This window comes from Pseudoliparis swirei, chromosome 15, assembly GCF_029220125.1.
Source record: "Pseudoliparis swirei isolate HS2019 ecotype Mariana Trench chromosome 15, NWPU_hadal_v1, whole genome shotgun sequence".
Classification (NCBI taxonomy): domain Eukaryota; kingdom Metazoa; phylum Chordata; class Actinopteri; order Perciformes; family Liparidae; genus Pseudoliparis; species Pseudoliparis swirei.
Window position 1 is genome coordinate 9,503,143 of NC_079402.1, and position 27,451 is coordinate 9,530,593.

The following is a 27,451-nucleotide window of genomic DNA, read 5'->3' on the forward strand; positions in this document are numbered from 1 at the left end:
TAGAGGCTTATAGGCTGCTGGGGACATTTTAGGATACACTGAGCACCTCTCTTCTCTCTCCTTATGGATGAATGTTCATCTCTCCATTGCACATTATTAACTGCTTCCTCCCCGGAGTCCTTGTGACTTCACGTCTCATAGGGTCCATTGGACCTGGCTGGGTCTGATGCCATGGCCCTGATGATGCTCCGCCCACTCCTCCTCTCTACCTCCATCTGCCTGACAGATCATGGAGGTCTGGATCGTGGTCCATTTCTACCACCAACTATTCATACACTGTTATACTCATTGAATGTGTTGTAACTCTGTAATGATTCCTTCTTGTCACATGACATCTATTGCATCTGTCCATCCTGGAGATGGATCCTCCTCTGTTGCTCTCCTGAAGGTTTCTTCCCTTACCAACGTAAAAGTTTTTCTATTTCTTGAGTTGTTCCTGATCCGATGTGAGGTCCTGGGACAGGGATGCTGTATGTGTACAGGTTGTAAAGCCTTGAGGCAAAATTGTAATTTAGGGCTGTATAAAATAAACTGAAAATTTGAATTTAATTGTTGTGGCCAAAACTACAAACGATTTAGAAAACAAAGACTGGGATTGTTGACGAGAACCTTCAGAAGTTGTCATCCTTCTTGGATGGAATGAAACAAAGCCGTGTGATTTTGGGTTCATGTCCATCTTTAATGCACCAAAAGACAACCAGAGAAATACATTCTCAGAATATACTTGTGAATGCATATTGAAGAACTTCTATTTGAGCTGCAGGGCCTTCAACGCCAACGGGGGGTTCTTCACGTCTACTGGGGAGTCCAGCTCCTGGGAGAAGAAAAGAGCATTAACTTAGAAAAGCATTCCAGACAACACTAATGACAAATACAGCTGCCTTTTGGCCAAATTATAGAAATAAATGGATTTGTAATATTTCTAAATGAAAATAGTATTCTTGAAGGTTTTTTGGCACTTTTAAAGAGTTGCATGTCAGTCAAAAAGAGGTAAATGTGCGATTGGCACAATGTGATATATCCCGAGTAAACAAATTAATCAATTGTCAAATTAACTTATTATACAAAATAAACAGAACCCTCTGCCCTCATGGATCTATATTAATGTATGCTCAGCGGCCTGAGGCTTTACCTCACAGTCTGAGTCGTACTGTTCACATGGCAGCTCCATGTTCTCCATCAGAGTTGCTTTCTCCGTGGATCCGCTTCCGAGGGACGGCCAGATCCTCCTGTTGAAACGAGATTTAGAAGAGAGTGTGTTCATAGTTCAGGAGTTTACAACACACAATATCTCTGATGGTAAAACATTACAGCAACTGGCTTCAACGTTTCATTTGTAGTCTGTAAAGTGTTCACTCTTCAGGAGGAATACGCAACAACCCGGCAGGATGCTTTTCTGCCCTCCACTCAGTGGACCCCTCTGGCCAAAAGAAAGAAACTTCTTTGTGGTCAGTACCTTTTAAGCAAAAACAAAGCGACGGCCGTCAACGCAGCAATGAGGCAGAAGACGCCGAGGATCACCGCCACGTGGGTGTGTCCCAGCTGCGCCTCCTGACACGACGCCCCCTTGTAGCCGGCCACACACTCGCAGTGAGTGACGTGGCCTTCTGTGACGCAACGGCCCCGACCGCTGCAGTGTTGCAGATCACAGGACGGAGAGGCTTTCTTAACCGAGGGGACGGAGTTCTTTCCGTCCTTGTTTGGGTGAGGAGTGGCGGAAGACTGGGGAGGGCGGCCATCTCTGGATTTGGTCCAGAAAGACGAAGAGTTTGTGCTTGGACCTGAAGAGAAAGTCAGTTATTTATTATTATGCTAAATATAATTAACATTCATAGTAGCTTTCAGGTATTTCTAAAGCTCCAAAAAAATTAAAAAAGACAATATAATTAACATTAATCAACCTCAATTCATGCCCGGTTTTGGGGCGACATTGATAACTAAGAAACGAGGAAAACAACAACACATTGGTAAATTGAAAATGGACCGACTTAAGGTACGATCTCGTCTGACCTGGATACAGTTATATTTCCTTTGTGGGGAATTAAAGATTTGGATGAAAACTTACAGTCCTGTTCATCCGACCGGTCTCGACAGTCCACCTTGCCGTCACAGAACTTGCTACTGCTGAAACATTTGGTACCGTCGAAGCAAGATTCTTCGCCCGCCGGGCAGTCGGGGAGCGGCGTGCAGGAGGCGGCCTCGGCGGCGTAGAAACCTCGGCCGCATTTACATGTGTGACCTTGAGGGTAAGGCAGGCACAGCTGGACACATCCACCGTTGTTGATGGAGCAGCCATTAGTTCCTGGAGGAAGAGAGGGGAGTCATCAAATTAACAACCATCAGTCTTTCGAAGGATATTAAAGAAAAAATATTAACATTAGAGTGATAATTATAAGTAGAGTGAGTTTGATTCATCATGAATTGCTGTCCACAGAATTATACATGCCACTTAGTAATTGGTCCCACATTTATTCACATACACCTTCCTGGAGTTTTGTAAAACCATGTTAAGACATATTTCTATTAATCTTAATGTCCCATTGTGTAAATAGACATTATTGCATAACATACAGCTGCTTATATCATGGAGTAATGAGGAAATAACAGGCAAACAGCAGATCATTCATTCGACCTCATGGCGTGTCAAACACACAGGGTGCCACGGCTTTGTGTGCGTGACCTGTCCGTTGGCACTGGAAGGGGAACGTAAAACAGGGTGCGGGTAATTGTCAAGCGGACATTGGGCCTGTGGATGTCCGGCACTTAATTTGATAAGCGACTGCATGAGCGCCAACAGCATTCATGAGCGTCTTGAACATTCCAATGAGATTAACCGCTTGTTGGCTGGGTGTCTTTGATTCAGACGCTGCTTTACTGTTCATGAAGTACATTCATGTCAGTTATATTTGAGTGTTAACATACTTTTCTATAAAACCTTATTTTCACATACGTATGCTAAGACTGCCAGAGGGAGTGTTGTGCAAGTGGCCGTTGAGCCCAATTCACCGCCACTTTCCCACTGGAACACGCACAACAACAGACTCACACGGCGCGCCGAGTCCCTGTGCAGACATCACATGGCTCGGCCATCTATTCAACTCAAACTGAGAGGCTTTCATTCTGCCCCGAGTGTCCAATAACACACTTTGTCTTCTCCCTGCACTCAGACCCAGAAAGCAGAAGCGGTGACGGGGGAATGAAAGCATGCAGAAGCCTCACTTGTGATTCTTGAAAAACTTGTTTGGCAGGCTTTTTCTTTTTTAAATTAAGCAGACATTTGGGCAGTTTGTTTGTAAGCCATAAAAATATCTCCAACCACTCTCTGGTGAACCAGCACGACCAGCACGCCATTCCTTCCGTCAGGTGCGAGACACGAGCTCGGGGACGTTGACGACTCAACATGGATTAGGAGAAACAGTCCAGACTACAACTAAAGTGCCAACACAAATAAGTTTAATGATCAGCGGTCGCGACCATATGAGAAATCCAGATTGAAGGCAAAGAGCTAGCCGGTGGGGCACACATGCACTAAAAGCTTGCGGTCGGCCCCGGATACGACCACAACTCAGAAATGCCGGCCTCAACACACAAAGGGGAGAGAGACTTCACATTAATTAATGCCTTGAATATTAAACAGTTCCTTTTCAGAACAGAGGCAGCCTCTCTGGAGAAGCTTTAAAAACATGCTTCTGGCATTTTCCAGACAGGAATTTTAGTGTTCCGACCCGTTCTCAGCTTTGAAACCATATGCCGCTTTTTAAAAAACTGTTACACAAACTGAATAAACGGCTGAACCGATCACTTTGTACGTGTGAGAAACGGCCCTGAAAATGACCCGTCTAACGCCAGCCATGCGTTTGTGCATAGCTCTTGAGGTCTCATTACTTGGCGTCATAGTAAAAGCTGCTCTGTCTCTCTTCAGACTCTTTGCCTTTACAGTCTGCTCTGGAATATTTTAAAGCCCTGCCATCTAGTGGCCATTGTTGAGTCCTTCTCATTGTGTCAATTCTGTTAAGCCCACCCGTCTGTCCAGCTGCTCTCAACGATGAACTGCAGTATACAGATTAATTGGCCGTGAACCTGAAGCAGCTGCAGTGTTGAAGCTGGATGGAGACACTTACCCGACTGACTCTCGTTGTTGTAGGCTTGGACTTGCACCACGCTGATCTTGGTCTCAAACCACAGCTGGTTAGGCTGGAGACCGTCACTGAACCACAGTTTGGTTAAATCTACAGTTTGGAAACAGGAGAGATTGCTGAGAGGTTGTCTAAATAATGTATTGTTACATTAGTCTGCTGCCTGGAGGCAATGAAGATGGATGAAACAAACAAAAAAAGAAGTTGAAAACCAAGAGGAATGAGAAATGTGATTTCACAGCAGGACTGAACAATTCTTATTTAAGTGGAATTGAAAGAAAAGAACAAGACTGTAAAAATATCACAAATATCAGTATATTTTAGGTATGATTGAGAGCTGTGTTAGGGCCAATTCTTCCAGCCTTACCTTTGTCCACGGTGACCCAGAGGAGGATGTGCTCAACACGTGTGAAGGTGGTGAGACCCGGCCCCGTTTTGTATTGTTTATATCCCGTCCCATCCACTCCAATAGAGGAGATCACACTCTCACCTGGACAAAATAAATAAGAGTAACCAGAGAGATACACACAGGCCAGCAAAACGAGAACATATTTTGCAATCTTTTGACTCCTCACCCATGTCAGCCCAGTAGATGCTGGTTCCGTGCTTGGAAAAGAGTAGTGATGTTGGGATGCTCGATTTCTTCCACAACACTACCTTGTTGCGTCCATCCATCCAGACGCAGCCCACCTCAGTCTGGTCCTTCCCACCTGCCTCGACTATACCCGTGTAACAAAGTTGTCCCGAGGGAGGATGCAGCGCGATGGATGTTGTGCACTGAGGGAATGAACAAGACCTTGGATAAAGTGACCAGGACATGCAAAGAACCACAATGTAATCTTGGTGGCGCAAAGAAAGTAAAAATTCTCAATTACACTAATCTTTCAAAACTAATATTCTAAATACAGGAGTCCTTTTGTCCGGCCACAATCAGACAAGCAGCAGCACCGCAGACAAGTCAAAAGAAGTTGGAGAGCGGGTACGAAGAGAAAAGTGTCGGAAGGAAAGCGTCACGTCAGCGTGAAGAAAAAAAAAAAGAGGCTAGATGAGCCGAGTGGAGAACAGTGAAGCAGAGCCAACTTCACCTTCAGCGATCCCTTCTGCAGTAAGGTGGTGTAGCCGTCACGACGGGAGGTCACGTGAAAATTGGGCCTTGCTGCGCTGCTCCAGTAGAGGTTGGAGGTCACCCAGTCAACTGCCAGAGCTGTGACTTGATCATCCTTGTGAGGCAGAGAAGGTTTCCAGAATTTAACATGCTGCCTTAGAAGTTAAGTTGAAGTCACAAATCAAACGAAATGTCAATTATCAAAGATACTTATTACACATTTAAACTTTCTCACATGCAATCAATGAAAAAAGAATTACGTTCAAACCTAAAATTGTAGATTTTGATGAACAGCCAAGACTAAAGCAAAACTTGGATGGTACTTATGTCACAACATTTTATTTTTACTCTTCTGCAATAGTCAATTACAGGAACAGTTTATGCTACAATCTCATTTCATGGCCATCAAAAATAAGTGATACAAAACACCAGAAACTATGGAAAAAACAAAATTCATGGCAGTAAATGAAATTTGTCATGTTTGAAGAAATGTTCATTTCCTGTGAAAAGTTGATTATGCTTACGCTCAGCTTGAGGATCTGGCCGGCAGGCGTCGGTCCCTGTCTGGACTGGGCGCTGCTCAGTTTCAGAACATCCACAGATTGTTGTCCTGCATCAGCCACATACAGAGAAAGGTCCCGGAGGCTCATGTCCAGCCCAGAGGCCTCAGTCACTCCAAGCAGGGCTAAAGCTCGGCCGTTTGGCATTTTCTTCAGCGCAAGGCCATCACTATGCATGGCCTGCAAGTGAATCTAGTGGGAAGATACAGGGTACAGGAGGAAATGAGCGCAGGAGAAGAAAAGTGGACCAATCACAAAGGCTTCCAACAAGAAAGGACAACAGAAGTTTGTCAATAAAGGCCTGCAGAGTCTCTGGTCTTTACGACATACAGAGACCATTCACCTGATAGACTGTGGTACGAGACAGAAGCAGGATGAACGTTGACTCCTTCGGAAGAGTGCAGGTCATCTTGTCCTTGGAAAGCAGCAGACCCTTTGGGCAACGGCAAATTGCCGTAGGCCCCGACGCTCCAGACTTTCTACTAATCGCAGGGGCCAGGAGGCAGAGGTGGGAGCAGTGCAGCTGGGCACAGGGGTTGGATATGGCTGGCTGGGAAATGGTATGCATCAGCTGGGAAGAGGGGGAACATGGTATCAAGGCACATGGCTGGGACTTGGTGCTGAAGTCATTCTGCTTCAAAAGTACTTATTCAGCTGCATTTCATTCCTGAAATATGGCAACTTCCTAGATATTCATAGTTGCAGCCAACAGGAATAAATAAATATATATTAGTGAAATCTAAATATGTTCAAATTATAAAGCTTTCCAGCGGTTAAAACTACAGCATTATAGTCGAAAGTCCCAACAGACTGTTAAACAAACCGTACTGGGCTTCCAGACAATACTACAACGTTTTAAGATGTACTATATTTGGGCGATACCTCTTATAGATGGATTAAAGCAGACCCTCCTACAGTAGGTAACTGGAGGGAAATCACCAAAGAAATTCATGATGGAAAAACTGGTTCATACCAAGCTGAATGTATACATTGCCAGATGGAGGAAAGGGTCAACATATTTGTTTAAATAAGGAACAACTTCGGTAGTTGGCCTCAATCATCTTAACCTTCCTTTTGCTTTGACAACCATGGAACGCAAAATACTAATTGTGTAGTGTTATTTAAAGAGCCCCCATCATATCCAATGTTTTATTGCCGATAGTGAATGTCACATTGCGGTTCTGTTCGATTCTTTAGGAGCGTGGGGGTGCTTTACTCACTTTCAGTCCAAACGGCTGCCCTGGTCTCTTCAGAAGAACCTTTTGATCTTTGCCGGTGTTCTTTTCAGCCGAGCGGATCGTTCTTCTTTTCGTGTCGGACCAGAAGACTCGGTCATTGAAGACTCCCACGGAGAAGGGGCTTGGTGTTTCCACGAGCTGGAGGATCTAGTGAGAGAAGAAGGAGACACCACCATCACCGTTAGCCAGCTGAAATCACAGATGCTCAACCATCGTTCAAATCCATTTTTTATTTGGGTGACGTTTACCTTGATATTTTCTCCGTCCAGAGTGGCCGAGCCGATGCAGCGCAGCTTCTCATCGGCCCAGTACACCCTGTTGTCCAGGAGGTCATAGGCCAGACTGACCGGCCAGCTCAAACCTTGACTCACCACCACCTTCCTCTTTGAACCGTCCATCCCAGACCGCTCGATCTGAGGGGTGCCGCCGATCTCAGCCCAAAGCATCAACCTGAAAGTGTCCATTATGCAATCCATGCAACAAGGAAAGATATGCTTGAAATTTGGGAACAAAATGTAGTTCTCTCCTTTATTAAAATGAGCACCTTACCCTTTATGTGGCAGCAGGACCAATGCGGTTGGCTGCTCCAGATCTTCACCCAGGACCACAGTGTAGTCCTGAGATTTCACTGTGGTATCACTGAGCTTCACAGCCAGAATCTGACCCAGCAATCCATCCACCCAGTACAGGTTCTGACCAACCCAGTCCACCGCGATGAAATCAGACTTTACTCCTATGACGAGATTTCACTTTAGAGTCTGAACTCAAACTTATTTTTCCTGGGTGCTTGAAATCAAACACCTTATTGAAACGCAACTGTAGAGTTCCTGAGACAGCCATACCTTTGATAAGTGTCCCTTTGCTGTTTGAGTTTTTCATGTCAGCCCAGCGGATGCTCTGGTAGTCGGGGCTCAGCCAGTAAACTCTCTGTTGAGCCCAGAGATAATCCAGTGAGAAGACCGGCCGACTGGCAGAGGACAGAAGATGCAAGGAGCCGCTATGGACTCCCAGGACCAGGAGCTCCAACTGCACCGACGCCAGAAGCAAAGGCTCGTCTAGGGATGGAAACATGAACAGTGAGTTATTGTCTCTGTATGCAATCATGTTTAGTTCATTTTAATGTGCCATTAGTCAACCTTGAACAATATAGGCTGCACATCATACTTTGACAGCTTAACTAATAGTTTAAAGAAAAGCACTGTAAAAACGTTTTGAACATGCATTAGTGCTCCCACATCCCAAATGTGACGGTCAGCTGCTAAAAAGCATTGCCCTGACGTCACATTATGGAACACAACCTTTCCTTAAAGCAGAGACGGCGTCGAGACAAACTGCACCTTTGGTCTTGCAGCTTTTGTTGTCAGGCTCCATGTAGAAACCAGGGAAGCAGTGACAGACGTAGGACCCATGGGTGTTCCGGCAGCCGTGTTTGCATACGACATGTGGCACTGCATTGCACTCGTCAATATCCATACAAAGCATAGCACTGGTTCGTAGTTGGAAGCCTGTAGCACAGTAACATCTCTGCAAAAAAAGAGGGGGGAGATTACATTTTGATGGGTTTGGAAATAGGACAAATGTTACGTTTCTAGCTGCGACAGGCTGATCAAATATAACAGTTTCATAGACAAGTGACAACTCTAAAATGCCTGCCAAGAGGAGCTTGCTCGTTAGTGCATTGATGCAGATTGAGCTTAAGTTCGGGACAAAGCAGCGACCACATCTGTTCTGCACACTGACCGGTCCATTTGGGGTGCTGACACAGTGGTGGTCACACTGCGGCGCTGACTGACTGGAGCAGTTGCGTTGAACACATCCCTCTCCCTCATCAGAGCCGTCGGCACAGTTGGTGATGCGGTTGCACACGAGGCTGGTGTCCACACACTCACCGCTGCCACACTTGTAAAGTTGAGTGGCGCAGTTTCTCTGGCTGCCTGTGAGAACAGATGCAGATGTGTTGTTGCCTTTGTACATGTTAACACTCAACACAAGAAAACAAAGCCATACACAGCAAAAATGGACATTTGGGTACATGAAGCACCCTTGAGATAGTTTAATAGATTAGAGGCTCTTCATCAGTTCCATAAAATTACAGCTTCTGCAGCCCAATGGAAAAAACACTACAGGATGGATGCATGTCAGACAATCCATACCTGCAACTGACCAAGACTCTGAACAACTCAGTATTAAACTGAATAGACCTGTGTTTAGATGGCCAAACTTGAATTTCAATGCAACCGTTTTTGAAAATACTCAGATTATTCTTGTGCGACTAATTAAAATATGCCTCAAAGCTGTATGATCAACTTGTCTGACGCAGAGAATATTCCCGACCTACTCAGGCGCCAAATAGCGTATATTCAAGTGTAAATCACAACACGTATGTTGCATAAACAATTACTTTGACTTGAAGGTGCATCACAAAAAAAAAGTACAATATGACAAATTAAAAATATAGAATACAAATGTGGGAAACAAAATGCATTGAAACAAGTGCATCGTCACTGCGATAACATTGCTCACAGTTGGCCTCGTCCACGCTGTTGTGGCAATCCTTCCTCCCGTCACACCTCCATGACAGAGGGATGCATTGACTGCTGGTTCCACACTGCCACTGGTGTTCCCTGCACTTTGCTGGCGTCGAGACGCAGTTCTGTAGACAAATGGCAAGACCACGTTTCAACCACTGCATCCCAACCTCACTAAAAATAAAAGCATTGCCTCAGTCCACTCATTTGCCAAGCAAAGCTCCCACAGGCGTGTGCTACCACTAAACAATACGGTCTCAATTAGCTGGGGAGATCTCACCCGATTATTGCCTTTACTCATTAATACGAGTATACTTCCCTCCCAACTGTAGTGCCTCACCTTCTCATCCGACCCGTCTTTGCAGTCGTCTTCGCCGTCACAGAGCCACTCTTTCTCTAGGCACTGGTGGCTGCCTGGGCACCGGAGCTGTGTCGGGCAATGTGGGGGTCTTGCGCAATACGCCTCATCGGAGCGGTCACGGCAGTCAGCGTATCCATCACATCTCAGGGCATCGGACACGCACTGACCGCTAAGACAGCTGTACTGGTCAACCGCACAGGCCACCACACCTAGGGTGAAGCAAAGAGAAATGCGGTCATCAGCAGACATTTGTAGACGGTGCTGGTTGCAAAGTTTCTATCTGAGCACCTACCACATTTTTCTTCATCGGACCCATCAGCGCAGTCTCTCTCGCCGTCACACAGGAAGGTCTCTGGTATACAGCGAGTGTTGTTGTCACAGAGCCGATGGCAGCCATCAGTCAGACGCGAACAGTCCATTTCGTCGGAGCGGTCTTGACAGTCGCTCTGCCCATCACACACCTGCTCCGAGGGGATGCACCTTTTCCCATGAGCACAACGGAACTCATCTAGGGAAGATGAAAGGAAACTCCTCATAGACAATGAATTGAAATATCCATTTGTAACTATTCAATCCATTTAGTATTGTAAACACAATGGAGTTTCCTGATCCAATCTAGCTGTGGATTAAAATGTAATTCAACATTTCCTGAGACTCAAAACCTTTACAGTGAATCCAAAGAAAGGCCACATAATTCGAAGCTGAAAAATGAAGTTCATGATGTTGCTAACTGGAAAAAGATTTATACAAAACATTGCAATCTCTCAAGCTCTTTGTGACATGAACTGAACATTCATTCTGTTAAGCCGCTTTTCACCAGCTCAATGCACGCAACGAACCTGCTTTGCACTCAGAGGCACACTCCTCTTCGTCTGAACCATCCTGGCAGTCCGTCTCCCCGTCACACACATGGGTGTACATGACACACTCAAGGCCGTCTTTACACGGCTTGAAGGCTTGGCGGCACCTCAGTGGAGCTGAACTTGCACCGAGCTCATCGGCGGAGGCTTGGCAGAGAAACAAAGAATTGAAAGGATTATGGTGTCATCCAGTTTAGCTTTTGAAAGCTGGGCAAAGAAACGGTGAAGTCAGGGATCATTGTCCTGATTAACAAAGGTGTATGACAATTTTTAAGCAAGCTTGTAAGCTGAGCGATGGGGTGTTACGGGGATTTTACAGAGCATAGACATAAAGTATGACTGACGAGTAGTGTACATTGACTAGCAAGACTTGCAGCTGCTGACTGGGATCAATTCAATGTTTTTGCAGTGACGAGACACATTGTCGCAATGTATTTTGCCTGTTAGCTTACTGGGAGCTGCAAGATCTGTAGTTCGACACTGCTCCTCATCGGAGCCGTCGGGACAGTGGGCATGACCGTCACACACCTCCACCTTGGTGATGCACATCCTCCGGTTGCTGCATAAGAAGTCATCTAATGTGCAGGAAGACAAGGTGCAAAATTGAGGCGCAAAGAGTCAATATACCAGTGGAGAGTTGGCAGAAAAGCACGACTCTAAAATCCTTTGGTTCAACGCCGCCCAGAGGGGGGTATATTCATGGTCAAACTAGAACTCAGAATCAGTGAAACTCCCACTGTGGCGTCATATAAATTTGTTTTGAAGACCAAAATGTTTATATTTTTCTCATCTTTGCCACATGGTCATTGCTGGACTCAGACTTACCTGGATTTGTGCATTGGACAATACAGGCAGTTTCATCAAATCCATCAGGACAGTCTCTTTGCCCATCACACAGCTGAGTTGGAGAGACACACTGTGAGGAATCTGGGCAGCGAACTGAAGGACTGATGCAAGTTGACGTGCCGGTGATAACGGGAGTCCCTCTCGTTTCAGCAGGAACAGTATCTGGAAGGGAGAAAGTGTTAAACAAAGGTTGTCGCAGTCACTGGCAGGAATTTTGGCGAGCCAACCGTAAATTAAGATCAAATATAGAAGTGCGTTCGTATTAAATATATTCCTCTGTTTACTCTTAAAGCTGAAAATAATTGTGCAGCCGCATCAGCCTGAACACCAATGGAGAAATAAAATAAAAAAATCTGCCTCTGAAGACTTACCGCAGCCCACCTCGTCCGTGCCATCCAGACAATCTTTCTCGCCATCGCAAAGGAATTTCTTTGGGATGCAGCGTTTGCCATCAGCGCAACGATGCTCGCAGCTCTTGGTAGGTTTCCAGCAGTCTAGTTCATCGGACCGGTCGCTGCACTGCCACTTGCCGTCACACACCTGGGCCTCAGGGATGCACATATTGCCGTGTGAGCACTGAAACTCCCCTGGGGTGACGTTTATAAAAGAAAAAAAGAGTTACAATATATATACACACTTAAAAAAAAAAAAAAGTATTTAATTAAGCATCATTACAGCTAATCTTGACATTTTTCGTTTCTTATATTGCGCTCCACTTTAATTTATTCTCGTAGACTTATGTTGGACAAGATGGAAACAAATCTAGAAAATGTCTGCATAATGAGTCAGTGCTTTTTGTTCAGTTTATAGATGTATAACTCATGCCATGTTCACAGAGATCTCTATAAAAAGCTTAAAACAACCTTGCTTGCAGTTCTCTTGGCATCCCTGTTCATCCGATCCATCCATACAGTCATGTTCTCCGTCACATATGTGGCTGTACAAAACGCACTCTGTTCCGTCAGTACACGGCTTTGAGCCCAAGCTGCACTTCAGGACGTTTGCTCCAGCTGCAGGAGGACAGTCGACCTCATCTGAGCCATCGTGGCAGTCAGGGCGTCCGTCACAGACCAGACTCCTGGAGACGCAGCTCCGCCGGTTTTTGCAGCGGAAGTCAGCTATTAAAAAAGAAAAGGTCAAAGAAAACCATATGGAATTCTTAACAGAATGTGAAAAGGGTAAAATGTTTACGTTATGTCAAAGACCTCTATATATTGCTATGCAAATCAGTAACTGGAATCGGCAACCTGCTAGCCTCGGCCCCCTGATCCGGCAGGGAGTGGGGCAGAAACACCAGGATTAGGACCCTGGGTAATGGGTTCGGCACTGGCTGAATTGGTCTTACTTCAGCACAGCTAACTGAAGGTCCATCTCCCTGAGCTGCACTTACTTTGAGAGGGACATCTGTTGATGCACTTTTCATCAAAGCCATCAGGACAGTCTTTACGTCCATCACAAAATTGGCTCGGAGAAATGCAGAGGTGAGCAGCAGAATGGGGACAGAGCACAGAGGGGCTGCTGCAGGTCGGCACAGGGGGTTGGCTAGTGGGTGGCATTTTCTCTATTGGAGAATTATCTTGAAAGGGTAGAGTAATGATCATATGGACATTAATCCAATATAGAATTAAATTAGTTGTTAAAAAATACATATACATTTTTTTTTCAAGTAAGTGATATCTTGGAGAACTCACCACATTCCTTTTCATCTGATTCATCCATACAGTCATGTTCTCCATCACATATGTGGCTGTACAAAACGCACTCTGTTCCGTCAGTACACGGCTTTGAGCCCAAGCTGCACTTCAGGACGTTTGCTCCAGGAGAAGCTGTGGTCGGACAGTCAACCTCGTCTGAGCCATCGTGGCAGTCAGGGCGTCCGTCACAGACCAGACTCTTGGAGACACAGTGACGGCGGTCTTTGCAGCGGAAGTCAGCTATAAAAAAAAACCATATTGGAATAGTGAGGAATATGCACCCTTTAAAGAAAACAATAACCAAACATTTCCACCGCGACTCATTTGTTGGAAACTGAAAATACGGATGCATCAACTTACTCCTGTACGGGCATGTGTTGACACAGTTCTCATCAGATCCATCAGGGCAGTCTCTCTTTCCATCACAAAGCTGTTTTGGACTGATGCATAAAGAAGAACCTGGACACAGCACTGACGGACTCATGCAGGCTGGCTTGGTGGGTGCAGGAGATTCATTTAAGAGGAGATCTTCTGCAACAGTGGGAGTGGCAGTGTCTGCAGCATCTACCAATATTAAGATCAGTTTAAGGAATCAAATAGTTTTTCATCAGAAGAAAGATGGCATCAGTATTTCTTTTACTGCAAATGAGATGTCATCTTGGGAGACTCACCACATCCCTGTTCATCCGATCCATCCATACAGTCATGTTCTCCGTCACATATGTGGCTGTACAAAACGCACTCTTTTCCATCAGCACACGGCTTTGAGCCAAAGCTGCACTTCAGGACGTTTGCTCCAGCTGCAGGAGTACAGTCGACCTCGTCTGAGCCATCGTGGCAGTCAGGGTGTCCGTCACAGACCAGACTCTTGGAGACGCAGCTACGCCGGTCCTTGCAGCGGAAGTCAGCTATAATTTAAAAAAATCAAATAAATCATATTGGAATTGTTATGGATTTGCTCCGTTTACAGAAAACGTTTGTCAAACAGTTCCACCGCAACTTATTTGTTGCAAACTAAAAAACAAGGATACATTAACTTACTCCTGTACGGGCATCTCTTCACACAGTTCTCATCAGATCCATCAGGGCAGTCTCTCTTTCCATCACAAAGCTGTTTTGGACTGATGCAGAGAGAAGAACCTGGACACAGCACTGATGGACTCATGCAGGCAGCCTTGGTGGGTGCAGGAGATTCATTTAAGAGGAGATCTTCTGCAACAGTGGGAGTGGCAGTGTCTGCAGCATCTACCAATATTAAGATCAGATTAAGGAATCAAATAGTTTTTATCAGAAAAAAGGATAGCATCAGTATTTCTATAACAGATGTTTCCAGTAAATGAGATTTCATCTTGGGAGACTCACCACATCCTTGTTCATCCGATCCATCCATACAGTCATGTTCTCTGTCACATATGTGGCTGTACAAAACGCACTCTGTTCCGTCAGCACACGGCGTTGAGCCCAAGCTGCACTTCAGGACGTTTGCTCCAGGAGAAGCTGCGCTCGGACAGTCGACCTCGTCTGAGCCATCGTGGCAGTCAGGGCGTCCGTCACAGACCAGACTCCTGGAGACGCAGCTCCGCCGGTCTTTACAGCGGAAGTCAGCTAAAAAATAAAATCATATTGGAATAGTTAGTCATTTGCTCCGTTAACACAAAAAATTACAGAATACTTTTCATTCAAACACCTCCAACGCGGCACATTTGTTGGAAACTGAAAATACGGATACATTAACTTACTCCTGTACGGGCATCTCTTCACACAGTTCTCATCAGATCCATCAGGGCAGTCTCTCTTTCCATCACAAAGCTGTTTTGGACTGATGCATAAAGAAGAACCTGGACAACGCACTGATGGACTCATGCAGGCTGGCTTGGTGGGTGCAGGAGATTCATTTGAGAGGAGATCTTCTGCAACAGTGGGAGTGGCAGTGTCTGCAGCATCTACCAATATTAAGATCAGTTTAAGGAATCAAATAGTTTTTCATCAGAAGAAAGATGGCATCAGTATTTCTATAACCGAGATGTTTCCAGTAAATGAGATTTCATCTTGGGAGACTCACCACATCCCTGTTCATCCGATCCATCCATACAGTCATGTTCTCCATCACATATGTGGCTGTACAAAACGCACTCTTTTCCATCAGTACACGGCTTTGAACCAAAGCTGCACTTCAGGACGATTGCTCTAGGAGGAGCTGCGCTCGGACAGTCGACCTCGTCTGAGCCATCGTGGCAGTCAGGGCGTCCGTCACAGACCAGACTCTTGGAGACACAGCTACGCCGGTCCTTGCAGCGGAAGTCAGCTAAAAAAAATTGAAGTAAAAGAAAGATCAGATGGGAAATTCCTCAGTTTACAGAAAACTTTCAGAATATGTTTCATTCAAACACCTCCAACGCGGCACATTTGTTGGAAACTGAAAATACATTAACTTACTCCTGTACCGGCATCTGTTCACACAGTTCTCATCAGATCCATCAGGGCAGTCTCTCTTTCCATCACAAAGCTGTTTTGGACTGATGCAGAGAGAAGAACCTGGACACAGCACTGATGGACTCATGCAGGCTGGCTTGGTTGGTGCAGGAGATTCATTTGAGAGGAGATCTTCTGCAACAGTGGGAGTGGCAGTGTCTGCAGCATCTACCAATATTAAGATCGGTTTAAGGAATCAAATAGTTTTTCATCAGAAGAAAGATGGCATCAGTATTTCTATAACTGCAACTGAGATTTCATCTTGGGAGACTCACCACATCCCTGTTCATCCGATCCATCCATACAGTCATGTTCTCCGTCACATATGTGGCTGTACAAAACGCACTCTTTTCCATCAGTACACGGCTTTGAGCCCAAGCTGCACTTCAGGACGTTTGCGCCAGGAGGAGCTGCGCTCGGACAGTCGACCTCATCGGAGCCATCGTGGCAGTCAGGGCGTCCGTCACAGACCAGACTCTTGGAGATGCAGCTACGCCGGTCCTTGCAGCGGAAGTCAGCTAAAAAAAAAAAGGTGAAAGAAAAATCAAAGCCATGAGTGGAATTGTTATGAATTTGCAGGAAATTCTATAAATATGTTTTTAATAACTTACTCCTGTACGGGCATCTCTTCACACAGTTCTCATCAGATCCATCAGGGCAGTCTCTCTTTCCATCACAAAGCTGTTTTGGACTGATGCATAAAGAAGAACCTGGACACAGCACTGATGGACTCATGCAGGCTGGCTTGGTGGGTGCAGGAGATTCATTTAAGAGGAGATCTTCTGCAACAGTGGGAGTGGCAGTGTCTGCAGCATCTACCAATATTAAGATCAGTTTAAGGAATCAAATAGTTTTTCATCAGAAGAAAGATGGCATCAGTATTTCTATAACTGAGATTTCATCTTGGGAGACTCACCACATCCCTGTTCATCCGATCCATCCATACAGTCATGTTCTCCGTCACATATGTGGCTGATCAAAACGCAATCTTTTCCATCAGCACACGGCTTTGAGCCAAAGCTGCACTTCAGGACGTTTGCTCCAGCTGCAGGAGGACAGTCGACCTCATCGGAGCCATCGTGGCAGTCAGGGCGTCCGTCACAGACCAGACTTTTGGAGACGCAGCGCCGCCGGTCTTTGCAGCGGAAGTCAGCTAAAAAAAATTGAAGTAAAAGAAAGGTCAGATGGGAAATTGTTACAGAATTTCAGGAAATTTCATTCAAAAACGTGTTTAATAACTTACTCCTGTACGGGCATCTCTTCACACAGTTCTCATCAGATCCATCAGGGCAGTCTCTCTTTCCATCACAAAGCTGTTTTGGACTGATGCATAGAGAAGAACCTGGACAACGCACTGATGGACTCATGCAGGCTGGCTTGGTGGGTGCAGGAGATTCAATTAAGAGGAGATCTTCTGCAACAGTGGGAGTGGCAGTGTCTGCAGCATCTACCAATGTTAAGATCAGTTTAAGGAATCAAATAGTTTTTCATTAGAAAAAAGATAGCATCAGTATTTCTATAACTGAGATGTTTCCAGTAAATGAGATTTCATCTTGAGACTCACCACATCCCTGTTCATCCGATCCATCCATACAGTCATGTTCTCCGTCACATATGTGGCTGATCAAAACGCACTCTTTTCCATCAGTACACGGCTTTGAGCCCAAGCTGCACTTCAGGACGTTTGCTCCAGGAGGAGCTGCGCTCGGACAGTCGACCTCATCTGAGCCATCGTGGCAGTCAGGGCGTCCGTCACAGACCAGACTCTTGTTGAGACAGCTACGCCGGTCCTTGCAGCGGAAGTCAGCTAAAAAAAATTGAAAGAAAATCAAAGCCATGAGTTTACAGAATATGTTTCATGACATTTGCAGGAAATTCTATAAAAACGTGTTTAATAACTTACTCCTGTACGGGCATCTCTTCACACAGTTCTCATCAGATCCATCAGGGCAGTCTCTCTTTCCATCACAAAGTTGTTTTGGACTGATGCATAAAGAAGAACCTGGACACAGCACTGATGGACTCATGCAGGCTGGCTTGGTGGGTGCAGGAGATTTATTTAAGAGGAGATCTTCTGCAACAGTGGGAGTGGCAGTGTCTGCAGCATCTACCAATATTAAGATCAGATTAAGGAATCAAATAGTTTTTCATTAGAAAAAAGATGGCATGAGTATTTCTATAACAGATGTTTCCAGTAAATGAGATGTCATCTTGGGAGACTCACCACATCCATGTTCATCCGATCCATCCATACAGTCATGTTCTCCATCACATATGTGGCTGTTCAAAACGCACTCTTTTCCATCAGCACACGGCTTTGAGCCAAAGCTGCACTTCAGGACGTTTGCTCCAGGAGGAGCTGCAGGAGGACAGTCGACCTCATCGGAGCCATCGTGGCAGTCAGGGCGTCCGTCACAGACCAGACTTTTGGAGATGCAGCGCCGCCGGTCTTTGCAGCGGAAGTCAGCTAAAAAAAAGGTGAAAGAAAAATCAAAGCCATGAGTGGAATTGTTATGAATTTGCAGGAAATTCTATAAAAACGTGTTTAATAACTTACTCCTGTACGGGCATCTCTTCACACAGTTCTCATCAGATCCATCAGGGCAGTCTCTCTTTCCATCACAAAGCTGTTTTGGACTGATGCATAAAGAAGAACCTGGACAACGCACTGATGGACTCATGCAGGCTGGCTTGGTGGGTGCAGGAGATTCAATTAAGAGGAGATCTTCTGCAACAGTGGGAGTGGCAGTGTCTGCAGCATCTACCAATATTAAGATCAGTTTAAGGAATCAAATAGTTTTTCATTAGAAAAAAGATAGCATCAGTATTTCTATAACTGAGATGTTGCCAGTAAATGAGATTTCATCTTGAGAGACTCACCACATCCCTGTTCATCCGATCCATCCATACAGTCATGTTCTCCGTCACATATGTGGCTGATCAAAACGCACTCTTTTCCATCAGTACACGGCTTTGAGCCCAAGCTGCACTTCAGGACGTTTGCTCCAGGAGGAGCTGCGCTCGGACAGTCGACCTCATCTGAGCCATCGTGGCAGTCAGGGCGTCCGTCACAGACCAGACTCTTGTTGACACAGCTACGCCGGTCCTTGCAGCGGAAGTCAGCTAAAAAAAAAATTGAAGTGAAAGATCAGATGGGAAATTCCTCAGTTTACAGAATATGTTTCATTCAAACACTTCCAACGCGTCACATTTGTTGGAAACTCAAAATACGGCTAAATTAACTTACTCCTGTACCGGCATCTCTTCACACAGTTCTCATCAGATCCATCAGGGCAGTCTCTCTTTCCATCACAAAGTTGTTTTGGACTGATGCATAAAGAAGAACCTGGACACAGCACTGATGGACTCATGCAGGCTGGCTTGGTGGGTGCAGGAGATTTATTTAAGAGGAGATCTTCTGCAACAGTGGGAGTGGCAGTGTCTGCAGCATCTACCAATATTAAGATCAGATTAAGGAATCAAATAGTTTTTCATTAGAAAAAAGATGGCATGAGTATTTCTATAACAGATGTTTCCAGTAAATGAGATGTCATCTTGGGAGACTCACCACATCCCTGTTCATCCGATCCATCCATACAGTCATGTTCTCCGTCACATATGTGGCTGTTCAAAACGCACTCTTTTCCATCAGCACACGGCTTTGAGCCAAAGCTGCACTTCAGGACGATTGCTCTAGGAGGAGCTGCACTCGGACAGTCGACCTCGTCGGAGCCATCGTGGCAGTCAGGGCGTCCGTCACAGACCAGACTCTTGGAGATGCAACGCCGCCGGTCTTTGCAGCGGAAGTCAGCTTAAAAAAAAGGTGAAAGAAAAATCAAAGCCATGAGTGGAATTGTTATGAATTTGCAGGAAATTCTATAAATATGTGTTTAATAACTTACTCCTGTACGGGCATCTCTTCACACAGTTCTCATCAGATCCATCAGGGCAGTCTCTCTTTCCATCACAAAGTTGTTTTGGACTGATGCAGAGAGAAGAACCTGGACACAGCACTGATGGACTCATGCATGCTGGCTTGGTGGGTGCAGGAGATTCATTTAAGAGGAGATCTTCTGCAACAGTGGGAGTGGCAGTGTCTGCAGCATCTACCAATGTTAAGATCAGTTTCAGGAATCAAATAGTTTTTCATCAGAAGAAAGATGGCATCAGTATTTCTATAACAGATGTTTCCAGTAAATGAGATTTCATCTTGAGACTCACCACATCCCTGTTCATCCGATCCATCCATACAGTCATGTTCTCCGTCACATATGTGGCTGTACAAAACGCACTCTTTTCCATCAGTACACGGCTTTGAGCCCAAGCTGCACTTCAGGACGTTTGCTCCAGGAGGAGCTGCGCTCGGACAGTCGACCTCATCTGAGCCATCGTGGCAGTCAGGGCGTCCGTCACAGACCAGACTCTTGTTGACACAGCTACGCCGGTCCTTGCAGCGGAAGTCAGCTAAAAAAAAAAATTGAAGTGAAAGATCAGATGGGAAATTCCTCAGTTTACAGAATATGTTTCATTCAAACACTCCAACGTCACATTTGTTGGAAACTCAAAATACGGATGTATCAACTTACTCCTGTACCGGCATCTCTTCACACAGTTCTCATCAGATCCATCAGGGCAGTCTCTCTTTCCATCACAAAGTTGTTTTGGACTGATGCAGAGAGAAGAACCTGGACAGAGCACTGATGGACTCATGCAGGCTGGCTTGGTGGGTGCAGGAGATTCATTTAAGCGGAGCTCTTCTGCAACAGTGGGAGTGGCAGTGTCTGCAGCATCTACCAATATTAAGCTCAGTTTAAGGAATCAAATAGTTTTTCATCAGAAGAAAGATGGCATCAGTATTTCTATAACTTCAATTGAGATGTCATCTTGGGAGACTCACCACATCCCTGTTCATCCGATCCATCCATACAGTCATGTTCTCCGTCACATATGTGGCTGATCAAAACGCACTCTTTTCCATCAGCACACGGCTTTGAGCCAAAGCTGCACTTCAGGACGTTTGCTCCAGGAGGAGCTGCGCTCGGACAGTCGACCTCGTCGGAGCCATCGTGGCAGTCAGGGTGTCCGTCACAGACCAGACTCTTGGAGATACAGCTACGCTGGTCCTTGCAGCGGAAGTCAGCTAAAAAAAATTGAAGTAAAAGAAAGATCAGATGGGAAATTCCTCAGTTTACAGAAAACTTACAGAATATGTTTCATTCAAACACCTCCAACGCAGCACATTTGTTGGAAACTCAAAATACGGATGTATCAACTTACTCCTGTACCGGCATCTCTTCACACAGTTCTCATCAGATCCATCAGGGCAGTCTCTCTTTCCATCACAAAGTTGTTTTGGACTGATGCATAAAGAAGAACCTGGACAGAGCACTGATGGACTCATGCAGGCTGGCTTGGTGGGTGCAGGAGATTCATTTAAGCGGAGCTCTTCTGCAACAGTGGGAGTGGCAGTGTCTGCAGCATCTACCAATATTAAGCTCAGTTTAAGGAATCAAATAGTTTTTCATCAGAAGAAAGCTGGCATCAGTATTTCTATAACTTCAATTGAGATGTCATCTTGGGAGACTCACCACATCCCTGTTCATCCGATCCATCCATACAGTCATGTTCTCCGTCACATATGTGGCTGATCAAAACGCACTCTTTTCCATCAGCACACGGCTTTGAGCCAAAGCTGCACTTCAGGACGTTTGCTCCAGGAGGAGCTGCGCTCGGACAGTCGACCTCGTCGGAGCCATCGTGGCAGTCAGGGTGTCCGTCACAGACCAGACTCTTGGAGACACAGCTACGCTGGTCCTTGCAGCGGAAGTCAGCTAAAAAAAATTGAAGTGAAAGATCAGATGGGAAATTCCTCAGTTTACAGAATATGTTTCATTCAAACACTTCCAACGCGTCACATTTGTTGGAAACTCAAAATACGTGTAAATTAACTTACTCCTGTACCGGCATCTCTTCACACAGTTCTCATCAGATCCATCAGGGCAGTCTCTCTTTCCATCACAAAGTTGTTTTGGACTGATGCATAAAGAAGAACCTGGACACAGCACTGATGGACTCATGCAGGCTGGCTTGGTGGGTGCAGGAGATTTATTTAAGAGGAGATCTTCTGCAACAGTGGGAGTGGCAGTGTCTGCAGCATCTACCAATATTAAGATCAGATTAAGGAATCAAATAGTTTTTCATCAGAAAAAAGATGGCATGAGTATTTCTATAACAGATGTTTCCAGTAAATGAGATGACATCTTGGGAGACTCACCACATCCCTGTTCATCCGATCCATCCATACAGTCATGTTCTCCGTCACATATGTGGCTGTTCAAAACGCACTCTTTTCCATCAGCACACGGCTTTGAGCCAAAGCTGCACTTCAGGACGTTTGCGCCAGCTGCAGGAGGACAGTCGACCTCGTCGGAGCCATCGTGGCAGTCAGGGCGTCCGTCACAGACCAGACTCTTGGAGATGCAACGCCGCCGGTCTTTGCAGCGGAAGTCAGCTAAAAAAAAAAAAGTAAAGAAAAGATCAGATGGGAAATTCCTCAATTTACAGAAAACTTACAGAATATGTTTCATTCAAACACTTCCAATGCGGCACATTTGTTGGAAACTGAAAATATAGATGTATCAACTTACTCCTGTACCGGCATCTCTTCACACAGTTCTCATCAGATCCATCAGGGCAGTCTCTCTTTCCATCACAAAGTTGTTTTGGACTGATGCATAAAGAAGAACCTGGACACAGCACTGATGGACTCATGCAGGCTGGCTTGGTGGGTGCAGGAGATTCATTTAAGAGGAGATCTTCTGCAACAGTGGGAGTGGCAGTGTCTGCAGCATCTACCAATATTAAGATCAGATTAAGGAATCAAATAGTTTGTCATCAGAAGAAAGATGGCATCAGTATTTCTATAACCGAGATGTTTCCAGTAAATGAGATTTCATCTTGGGAGACTCACCACATCCTTGTTCATCCGATCCATCCATACAGTCATGTTCTCCGTCACATATGTGGCTGTACAAAACGCACTCTTTTCCGTCAGCACACGGCTTTGAACCAAAGCTGCACTTCAGGACGATTGCTCTAGGAGGAGCTGCGCTCGGACAGTCGACCTCGTCTGAGCCATCGTGGCAGTCAGGGCGTCCGTCACAGACCAGACTCTTGGAGACACAGCTACGCCGGTCTATACACTTGAAATCGTCTAAGATTGGAAATGATGGCAGATAAGGAAAAATTAGTTCTCGAGTCTGTGGTGAATATCTTTACTTCGCAAATAATAATACATTTTATTTATAAGGCTTTCAAGGCACTCAAGGTGCCGTACAACACATTAAAACAATTAAAGTTAAGACAACCGAAGAAACATGGTTTCAGAAGCACCAAGAAAAATGTACAAGTGATACTAAGACATTACCTTTAGAAGGACATGTGGAGACACAAAAATCCTCGTCATCTCCTTCGGGGCAGTCAGTTGTCCCGTCGCACAGCTGGGCTTGCGAGAGGCATATAGATGTGTGCCGGCACAGCACAAAGGGTTCATTGCAGACTGGCGTCTCGGGCACTATGGAGTGTAAAGGAATCCAGCAAAGCATGTCAATTAATATCAGCTTCTTTTCATAAAAATGTTTGATTATACATTTCGTTGTCCATGTGCTGTGGACGGTGAACATTGTTGCCGTCACTCATGAGTGTCAATTTGTTTTTGCTGCATTAGTGTCACTTGGGGATCATCATCAGAAAGGAACTGTCAAATGAAAAGTTGTTTATTCCTGTAGTATACAGTGCTGTTAAATTACTTATGCGCGGAACAGGAATTAAGGGTCTGTGTGGCAACAACCTCTTGCTGTAAATTGGATTGTGCGCAACTGACATGAGCCATAATGCACACAACGGATCAACAATGACAAAAGGGATTTAGATAAAAACAGAACGTAGAACATATATGTGTATTCCCTCTGTAACAGATTAACTTGGTCTGACCTGTGACGTCTCCGAGTGCAGCGATTACACTCAACACATCTCCGCTCACTGTCATGTCCCGAATGGTGCTCCCATCACGCCAGTCCCACAGAGTAAAGACATTATCCGAGAAGGACAGTAGGAAGGGCTCAAAGGCAGCCACGATTGAGCCAGACACATTCCATCTTCTACCGGCTTGGTGGCTTCTTTCCTTCAGCAAACTCATCGTTGTCAAACCTGTAAAATGTGAGACCGAAAATCACCCAACAGGCCTGAACTGTGGAAATATTCACTCAGAATGAGTGCCCATGTTGGGAAATTAAGTGCAATATACCATCCAACGTCAGATTGTGACAGCCAAACTTTGATAAATTGTCTTGTTTATTACATCCCCTTAACTGATAACATGATCAATAACTCAGCAAGCTCTTATTGCGGCATCATGACAACAGATTAAAGTCACTATTGTTTTTACACGGAGGAAATCTAAAGGAAATACACGACTTAAGCGTGCAACTGGACTTTCCGATCTACAGAAGTAACGTACTGACCGGCCCCTTCTGAGTTCCAGAGCAGACTACCGGCCCTGATGTCGAAGGCGATGTTTCCCCTGACGCCTCCTGCCGCCAAGTGCAGCAGCTCTTTGGCCTCGCCTCCCATCATGCTCATGGTGAGGACTTTGTCTCCCTCCAGCCAGAGGATGTCACCCCTCAGCCAGTCCAGGTAAATATCTCGGATCTCATTTGTCGTGTGGTACAGCTGATGCGTGTAGCGATTGCCGCCTGTGCCGATAATGTTTTGCTCACATGACAACCAATAAAGTTTTCCCGTCCTCTGGTCAATTTTTATCAGACAAACTAAAATATGGGGGGAAAAAGAAGTGGCGTAAGTGTGCAGAAAGATGTGATGAGTACAATTAGCTATTTGGTTCACTACTGACCAACATATACAGTTGAAAAACAACTTTTAAGCCATCCATTAATTCTTTTGATAACTCATTAAACTATAGATTTGTGTTGAAACAACATGTGTGGTATTTTGCTTAAATCATTTCTGTCATGCTTAATCGATTTGTCATTGCAATGTCAAGTCCCATGTCCTTACAAGCCAAGGAATACTCAAAGCACTAACCTGGTAGTGATGTTGGGACCAGCTGAATCTGACCTTGGGTTGGACTGGTGCGTTGGACATAGCCAGTTCGGTTAGCCCAGTACAGCCAGTCTCTGTCCCAGTCCAGATCAAATGACAGGATGCCGTCATCAGTGGTAAACAGCTGGATTTGATTGGCATCTCTGGCTCTAAATTCCAGCAAGTTGATGCTGGTGATGGTAGCGTATATAAACCGTGGATCTGTGGGACACAAATGATTTTCACATTTGTATGATGCCCTTACATTTAGTTATACATTTAAAAAAAAAAAACGTAATAGAGTTAATCCCATTATGGCAATAAATAATCTGACAACGCGCAGCAAAGTAAAGTCATGATGAACCTACATTCACATGTCTCATCCAGCATTAGCATTTTGGAGTTTGGACAAGTGCAGGTGAATCCACTGGGGCTGCCTTTGGTGAGCTGGCAGAGCCGACATCGAGTCTTCAAGCACGCAGAAGAACCTTTGAGGATATTTTGGAATGAGTATTAAAACATCGTAAAAAACCAACCATCACGACAAAGAAAGACGTAATCCCTGTTTTGTATTGAAATACATAGTCTGTAGTTTATATAAAAGACTCAAGTAGTAGTAGCAGTACCTTGAGGCTGCTGTAGCTCATGGTAAACGGCCATCATTGGCAGATTGTTTTTCCAGATGAATTGCTTCTCATTTGGTTGGTCCTGTGGAACCTGCCACAGTCCTTTGTCATCCACCCAGTATAAATAATCTTCAAACACAGCCAGGCCGAGCGGGGGCTTCTTGTTGAACAGGCCTGTGAAGGAGTACCGTCCTGTCCCGTCCACCTTCACCGTCTCTATAGACTAAATTAAATAATACGTGTTCACGGTATATGAAGGAAAACAAACATAGTTTACCAAATTCCTCCATACTGACAACCAAACTTTAGCTTGTTTTGTTAAATCAACTCGGGACACCTAAGGAAAGCAATTACTCCCACATTATATTTATATATGACCTTAGAACTAAAAGCAGAAAGGATTATTTTATAAAATACTGGGACACCAAATCTTTTGATTAATGTTTAGACAAGATGACAACTAGAAATGATGTGTTGCTGTTAGGCGTTTCACTTTGCCAGATATATATTGTTGTCCAACTAAAAACAGATTTGGTCGCCGCCATAGCATCACAACCATGTAAGATGCAGTTGTTGCCGAGTTTAGTTTGATAATGGAAGTGTGCAAGCAAGGTGGGTGAACCTGTGTCTATGAAAAACCACTGCTGTTAAAAGGCCCACTATGCATCATAAGTATGCACATCCAAGACATTACATAGTGCATTTAACTCATGTACACCAGAATGTGTGTCCCTCCATAACTCACCTTCTTGACATCGCTGATCCAGTAGAGCCTCCTGGCAGCCACGTCAGCAGTGAGGCTGTGGGCCGACTGAGCGGTGAGCACTGCCAGAGTGCTTCTTTCTGACGCGTCCATCCAGGACTGCTCTACCGTCACTCTGTCCCCGTGACCGGCATTGATCCAGAACATCAGGCTGGGAGGCAAAGGGGAGAGAGAGGATGAATATGCACGACTCTGTTTCATCACCTCTTTGGGTTCTTCCATGATAGATTTGCATGTGTACCGTGAGCGCAATTTTACTCAATTTACCAGGTTCCATACACCATGTAAATAAAAGCAGACTCATCATTCACCAATCACAGGATGATCATTTTGATATTAAATCATTTAAAATGTGATTACTGTATATACTATGTAGCATCATAGCATACCTCTCCACAGGTATCAGCACCAAATCTGATGGGCTGATGTTTTTGCTCAGCAGAGTAGTGTAACTTTTCTCATCAGCTGACTGCATGTAGATCGACTTGGTATTCGGATTGGTCCAGAATAGGTTTCCAGTCAACCAATCACAAGCTAGACCCTTGATTTCAGGTTCCCCTGTAAAAGCCAAACAACTTGGTTAAAAAAAACCTCAAAAACATGTCCATACATAGTCTATTTCCCCATATCTCATGCTCCCTTGCTTCAGTCACTCAATAGAACATATATAAAACAGTTTAAATAGATTGCAGAATCATAAAATGCATTACTTAAATATATAACACAACTCACAACAATCTCAATAATATCTTTGAAAAACATAACACATCTTGGGTCAACTAACCAGTGTAAATTGTCCAGCTACGCTCTCGATCACATTTGTAAATGCTGCCATGGTGGTCAGCCCAGAAGTACCAGCCTCGGGCACCATCAAAGGTCAAGGCCACTGGGTCAGTCACGGGAGTGTTGATGGCTTCAAACTCTTGAGTCTTCACATTCAACAGACCGAGAGAGCTCCTCTGCACGATTAACAATCTGGTATCATTACCTGGAAGTATGGATAGATGCAGGAGAGAAAGAGGACAGTTATGTGAATACTTGCTCTGAAGTAAGTTTCACTTCCTGATAGGTCAACATAAGGGATTACACCACAGCACCCAAGATACACGTAGAAAGTAAATTGTAGAATGTTACAAAGACAATATATTCATGAGAAATATATA

The 27,451-nt window shown here is 45.0% G+C and overlaps 3 protein-coding genes across 3 annotated transcripts; all 3 read right to left on the minus strand.

The window, feature by feature from the left end:
- Positions 1-653: 653 nt before the first annotated feature.
- On the minus strand, positions 654-17,532 carry LOC130205594 (low-density lipoprotein receptor-related protein 1B-like). Its single transcript, XM_056433058.1, has 38 exons — positions 17,365-17,532; positions 17,044-17,247; positions 16,717-16,953; positions 16,412-16,615; positions 16,076-16,318; positions 15,765-15,968; positions 15,391-15,633; positions 15,068-15,271; positions 14,691-14,933; positions 14,370-14,573; positions 14,000-14,236; positions 13,689-13,892; positions 13,326-13,568; positions 13,025-13,210; positions 12,498-12,752; positions 12,006-12,221; positions 11,614-11,796; positions 11,241-11,363; positions 10,768-10,935; positions 10,221-10,436; positions 9,908-10,137; positions 9,563-9,692; positions 8,780-8,973; positions 8,377-8,563; positions 7,882-8,094; positions 7,589-7,772; positions 7,288-7,489; positions 7,022-7,186; positions 6,145-6,372; positions 5,766-5,993; positions 5,222-5,356; positions 4,712-4,913; positions 4,504-4,626; positions 4,122-4,229; positions 2,066-2,302; positions 1,457-1,781; positions 1,133-1,229; positions 654-814 (listed from the first exon to the last, which is right to left on the minus strand). Exons 1-38 carry the CDS (start codon positions 17,390-17,392, stop codon positions 749-751), a joined length of 7,299 nt encoding a protein of 2,432 aa, XP_056289033.1. The 5' UTR covers positions 17,393-17,532; the 3' UTR covers positions 654-748.
- On the minus strand, positions 17,476-23,847 carry LOC130205678 (low-density lipoprotein receptor-related protein 1B-like). Its single transcript, XM_056433176.1, has 16 exons — positions 23,793-23,847; positions 23,227-23,373; positions 22,075-22,311; positions 21,754-21,957; positions 21,389-21,631; positions 20,698-20,940; positions 20,387-20,590; positions 20,022-20,264; positions 19,703-19,906; positions 19,369-19,611; positions 19,048-19,251; positions 18,681-18,923; positions 18,358-18,561; positions 18,025-18,267; positions 17,726-17,907; positions 17,476-17,607 (listed from the first exon to the last, which is right to left on the minus strand). The coding sequence occupies exons 1-16, from the start codon at positions 23,845-23,847 to the stop codon at positions 17,476-17,478; spliced, it is 3,231 nt and encodes a 1,076-aa protein (XP_056289151.1).
- Positions 23,848-25,278: 1,431 nt separating this feature from the next.
- LOC130205679 (very low-density lipoprotein receptor-like) lies at positions 25,279-26,763 on the minus strand. The gene is made up of 4 exons (XM_056433177.1): positions 26,678-26,763; positions 26,271-26,439; positions 25,526-25,748; positions 25,279-25,367 (listed from the first exon to the last, which is right to left on the minus strand). The coding sequence occupies exons 1-4, from the start codon at positions 26,761-26,763 to the stop codon at positions 25,279-25,281; spliced, it is 567 nt and encodes a 188-aa protein (XP_056289152.1).
- Positions 26,764-27,451: the final 688 nt, after the last annotated feature.

Bases quoted from the DNA above. Each gene is read 5' to 3' on its own strand.
- LOC130205679 (XM_056433177.1), bottom strand. From the start codon at position 26,763: ATGCAGTCAGCTGATGAGAAAAGTTACACTACTCTGCTGAGCAAAAAC. The intron at 26,440-26,677 runs GTATGCTATGAT...TTTGCCTCCCAG, and splicing joins GTGCTGATACCTGTGGAGAG to CCTGATGTTCTGGATCAATG. The intron at 25,749-26,270 runs GTGAGTTATGGA...TATTTAATTTAG, and splicing joins GGATCAGCGATGTCAAGAAG to TCTATAGAGACGGTGAAGGT.
- LOC130205594 (XM_056433058.1), bottom strand. From the start codon at position 17,392: ATGGATGGATCGGATGAACAGGGATGTG. The intron at 5,357-5,765 runs GTAAGCATAATC...CTGCCTCACAAG, and splicing joins GCCAGATCCTCAAGCTGAGC to GATGATCAAGTCACAGCTCT. The intron at 815-1,132 runs GTAAAGCCTCAG...TTCTTCTCCCAG, and splicing joins AGTACGACTCAGACTGTGAG to GAGCTGGACTCCCCAGTAGA.
- LOC130205678 (XM_056433176.1), bottom strand. From the start codon at position 23,847: ATGACAGTGAGCGGAGATGTGTTGAGTGTAATCGCTGCACTCGGAGAC. The intron at 21,958-22,074 runs GTGAGTCTCCCA...TAATATTGGTAG, and splicing joins ATCGGATGAACAGGGATGTG to ATGCTGCAGACACTGCCACT. The intron at 20,591-20,697 runs GTGAGTCTCCCA...TAATATTGGTAG, and splicing joins ATCGGATGAACAGGGATGTG to ATGCTGCAGACACTGCCACT.